At 33.8% G+C, this 4,798-nt stretch overlaps 1 protein-coding gene across 1 annotated transcript in view; it reads right to left on the bottom strand.

The window, feature by feature from the left end:
- Nucleotides 1-2,311: 2,311 nt before the first annotated feature.
- The window catches only part of LOC100809081 (MA3 DOMAIN-CONTAINING TRANSLATION REGULATORY FACTOR 1), a 4,861-nt gene continuing 2,374 nt past the window's right edge, over nt 2,312-4,798 (bottom strand). Inside the window, exons 3-4 of the mRNA XM_041011172.1 lie at nt 4,659-4,753; nt 2,312-4,419 (exon numbers count right to left, since the gene is read on the bottom strand). Coding sequence (XP_040867106.1) covers nt 2,629-4,419; nt 4,659-4,753 — 1,886 coding nt within the window. The 3' untranslated portion in view covers nt 2,312-2,628. The remainder of the gene's footprint in view (nt 4,420-4,658; nt 4,754-4,798) is intronic.

Here is a 4,798-nt window from a genome sequence, read left to right as displayed (position 1 = left end):
TTTTGCTGGGTCAAATAAAGTAAATGGTGTATGGAATTTATCATCCAAAGCTATGGAAGAATCTTTCAACTTAGCCATTGCAATTTGTGAATAAGAGAAAGGATGCAAGAATCCATGGGTAGATCGATTTATGCTCCAAATTCAAAAGTGGCTTTATAAATTTACCATCCAGCTCTTGGTTTTTGCATACTCATAGTATAAAACAATTCTACATCATCATTTAATTATAAATTACTCTTTGAATTACTTTAAAATAATTCTAAATTACTCTTTCAATTACTTTAAAATAATTATTTTAAAGTCAATAAATTTATTATACATGATGGATTGAAATTGGATAACTGTATATTCATGCATAACATTTTTTCTATATTAATAATGGTAAGAATGAGAGCACTTGAGTAATTTTTCCATAATAATTGAACACGGTATCAAATGTTTATAGCATTCAGCCATAATGTTCAATCAAAAGTTAGATCCCCTTGATACATGCAAATGCGAGTGGTTGAGTAATTATACACGCATGACAATATTTTTTTTTTCAAAAATAAAATGCTTATGATTTTCAGTTTTTGGAAGCAGTTTATAATAAAGCCATGTCCATCTAAAACTGCCTTTATGTGCCTTGATTTTTTTAATGAGGTCTGAAGAGAAGAAAAGCATATCAAAGTACAAACAGAATGAATTGGGAGTTAATAGAACTTGTTGCCACGGTTTAATTTGATTCCTACGCTCCAATATTAAAAGGATAATTTGTTTAGATTCAATAACCCATGACTCAATTCAATTTCTTTGTATCATATATAAATTTTAACCTTATATTAATTAAATTAAAAATTAAAATTAAGATATATTTTATAATATATATTTAAAAATAATTAATGCTAACATAAGCATAATGTCCTATCAAACAAAAAAAAATATTAAGAAAAGAAGCTTTATTAATAATATATAATTAATAAAAATATAAATTTTAAAAAAATCTGAACCAAATAGAGTTGAAAAAACATAAAGTATAACTTCAATCCAACCATAAAAAGCAACAACACATACATTGACTTTACTTTTAAAATTTTAAACTTATCAAAATTAACCGAGGTGAGTTAGGTTAATGGAACATGATAGATCCTAAACATTATATTTTTCATAGATCACATATAGTTTTCCTGAAAGACAACTATATTTAAGTCAAATAAGACTATTATGAGTGATAAATTTTTTCTTCTTCTAAGTATTTAAAGCAATTGTATATTTAATTTTTAAACTCAAAATTATTGATTAAACTAAAACAATCTTGTATAAATTCATCTACGTGTTTTTTGTGATATAGAACACTAATTTGACTCAATGAGATTAAAAAGTTTTCAAAGAAATTTGATGCCACTTGAATCATAATTCTTTGATATGATTTGAAATGTTTAATCATACACATGGTTTGGATTATTATTTTAAATATTATTTTAAAGAAAAAAGTTTAATGATTGTGAATCATAAGTGTAAAAATTATACATTCTCAACTTCAAAAAAATTATTAGGAGCATGACTTTAAGGTAATTATTATAAAAAAATAATAATAAATTTATCATTCATAATAATTTATAATTGAATGATAATGTGAAATTAATTTACACATATTTTATTTTTTCTATTTTTAGGGAAACATATCCTATTTTCTCTTGAAGGAATATTAAAAAATAATAATTAAATCATTATTAATTTCTGGACTATGCATGTTTTATGGTGTCTTCCATAGTTTTGTTTGAGTTGAATACTTCAGAATTCCTTCCATGTTTAAGGTCTAAGTAAAGAAATCCTCTGTTTTGTGTACAACTAGTTTGAGAATATTTTACGATGTCTTGCATGAAAAAAAAATTCAGAGAAATTCTCCTTTGAATTATTGTGGACCGAGAATGATATTGGGAAGTGTTGTTATATTTAAAACTGACAGTAATGAGTATTATTTTCTAGTTGCTTATATGGTAGAGGTTCCAATCCTTTTAACGTAGTTAATAGTGAGTTAATAACAGCATTAGTACATTGATAATTACAAATCTGTTTTGATAATTACACATTCAAAATTAACTTTGATTGAATTGTGAAAATGACTTTTCTAATATTCATCTAAAAATCACGGTATTATAAACTCTTGTTTACTCAAATAATTCTACAATCGTGTTGGTCAAAATCAATTCTATATATGCTTCAATCAAACACACATATCTACCTTGTCGCATTAACCAGACGCGCATTTTTTCTAGCCAAAGGCAAAGTGCGATAAAGAAAGAAACAGCCACGATGCAATAGCCGAAAATTTGACAAAATGAAAACGATAATCGATACTGAAAAATACAATATATGCCCTTCTAAAATACCTCTTGGTGCAACAACATCATCCTAAAAAGCTGTTACTGGAATAAGACCAACTTTATACAATGCCTGAGATAACAGGAAACTCTGTCGGTGAGATGATTCAGGGAAGAAAGAGTAAGTAAAAGGAACAGGAAAAAAAAAAAGGATCATTAGAAGTCCAACGGTCCCAGATTCAGCATTCAGTGGGAGCTAAAGGACAACATCCATGAGAGAAATAATAAGACACAAACGTCCTCAAAAAGCTGCCGCCGGCGGTAATTAGGCATCTGTGGCAGGCGAATCAAATAAGGGTAGAAGCCAGCCCTTCGACTGAGCATGCTCCACATAGAAGCCAAATTTCTCCTTGGCGTTTGGAATGTCCAGAGCCAGATCATCAAGACCATCCTTTATTCGGGTGAAACCTTTTGTCATCTGATTAATGGTGATCAGGCCCTCACTGAAGCACTCCTGCAGTAGATCTAGCATATGATCATTCTTTTTCTCCATCGCCATAATCAAAGCTTTCTTCACTACCTCATGGTTAAAGAAAGGCATTCCCAGATCACGGATGCATTGGCAAGCTTCACTCACAACCCCGCCACTTTCGTACTCTTCTAAGAGCTTCATGATTTTGTCCTTGGCATCCTCCACAGCCCAACCAGTCCCTCCACCCCAGCATCTCAATAGCCTCTCACCAGCATGACGAGCAGCAATGAGTGACCGAGCCATACGCACAGTTTCACTACCACTGCATTTTGGTGGTAACCTGCTGCCAATTTCTTCCAAATTCAGTGGAGCCAATACATCATCAATAACAGCCCGAGCTAAGAACAGAGCCAGCTCATTTGAAGCATCCAATATATCCAGTGCTGTATCTTCTGCACTTTCCAGAAGCAAGACAAAACCATTAACTATATCCTCTGTTGAGAAGATCTCTATATGAAGAGCAGAGAGCAGTACAGAGGCCATTTCCTTTTCCCTGTTCTTTCGGTCCATAGCAAGAGTTATTAGCTTCTTCAAAAATATTGGATTATACTCAGGTGCTCCAAGATCTTCAAGACTTCGAATCAGTTCAGGAATGTCGTCAGAAAGGAAATACTCATGAATTATAGTTACAGATTCCTTTTTGTACTTTCTCACCTTCTCATCTTCTTGGATTTCCCCATCTTCAGTTGCAGGTTTGGTAAGTGAAGCATCAAGCCATCCTTCAGATATTGCCTTGGGGACAAATGACTGAAACAATGCCTTAGCTGATGGAATATCAAGAGCAAGATCATCTAGGGATTCTGCCAAACGAGAAAACCCTTTCACCATTTGGCTGGAACTAACAAGTCCTTCTTCAGCTGCTTCTTTTAATAACTTCAACATTAGAGGTTCTGCCGAACGAATCTCCATGGCAAGTATCAAAGCCCTCTTAACAACCTCATGATGGAAGAATGAAACCCCCAACTCACGTATACATCTACAGGCCTCCAATGTGTCACCACTATCCACATATTCTCTAAGTAAATCACCTATCTTCTTCTTCACTTCTTCAACAGTTATGTGAGTGCTACCACCCCATCGCCTTTCCACAAGTTCCGCATGGTGTGGAGCTGAGAGATAACTCTTTTCAGCAGTTTGGATTACCTGAACTCCCTTGGAAGATTCTGGAAGAGCCTTCCTAGCCCTGGCAAGAAAGGCTGGAGGAAGAATGTCATCAACAACAGCTCGTGCTAAGAATAATGCAAGGATGTCAACTGCATCCAGTATATCCACAGCAAGATCATCAGAAGATTCAATAAGCATAAAAAACCCATCCCTAATCTGTGCAGGGCTGATGACATCAGCATACAGTGCTGAAAGCAGAACAGAAGCCATTTCTTTCTCCTTATCGTGCCTGTCCATTGCCATGGACACAAGGCGTTTAATGAAGTATGGATAATATTCACTTGAGCCAAGTTCTCTGAGGTCAGATGATGCCAATTCGACATCCCCATTACTGAAATATTCCTCTATGATGGATACCACTGCTTTCTTGAATTCATCCAAGGGGTCAGCAACAGTAGTTCCAACCAGCTGATAGGGTTCCTGTAAATATCAAGAGTGTGCAAACAAGTATGAGTTATGTGTTTATTTATATAATCCAATTGCCATAGACACAAAAAAAAAATAAAGCAGGCAACAAATACAGTTTACAAGAAATTAAATGAAAAGAAAGAACTACAGTCTACATTGCTACTACAAGAATTTAACAAACTTTCAAGCAGCTAGTGTTACATAATCAATGTTGCCAAAAACTACCAACAAAACAAGGGAAGAGAATTTACCTCGCCACTGTCATAATTTGGATCATTCCGGTCTATGTGAGAATCAATATCTGTATCAAGCAATTTTCCCCAAGTACCCTTACCACCAGCACCATCTGCATCCCCATAGATAAAGAACATCAAATTACCATATGAAGACC

The sequence above is a fragment of the Glycine max genome, chromosome 17, assembly GCF_000004515.6.
Source record: "Glycine max cultivar Williams 82 chromosome 17, Glycine_max_v4.0, whole genome shotgun sequence".
Lineage (NCBI taxonomy): Eukaryota > Viridiplantae > Streptophyta > Magnoliopsida > Fabales > Fabaceae > Glycine > Glycine max.
The sequence above is the reverse complement of the archived record's forward strand: the minus strand, read 5'-3'. Positions and strand labels throughout refer to the sequence as shown.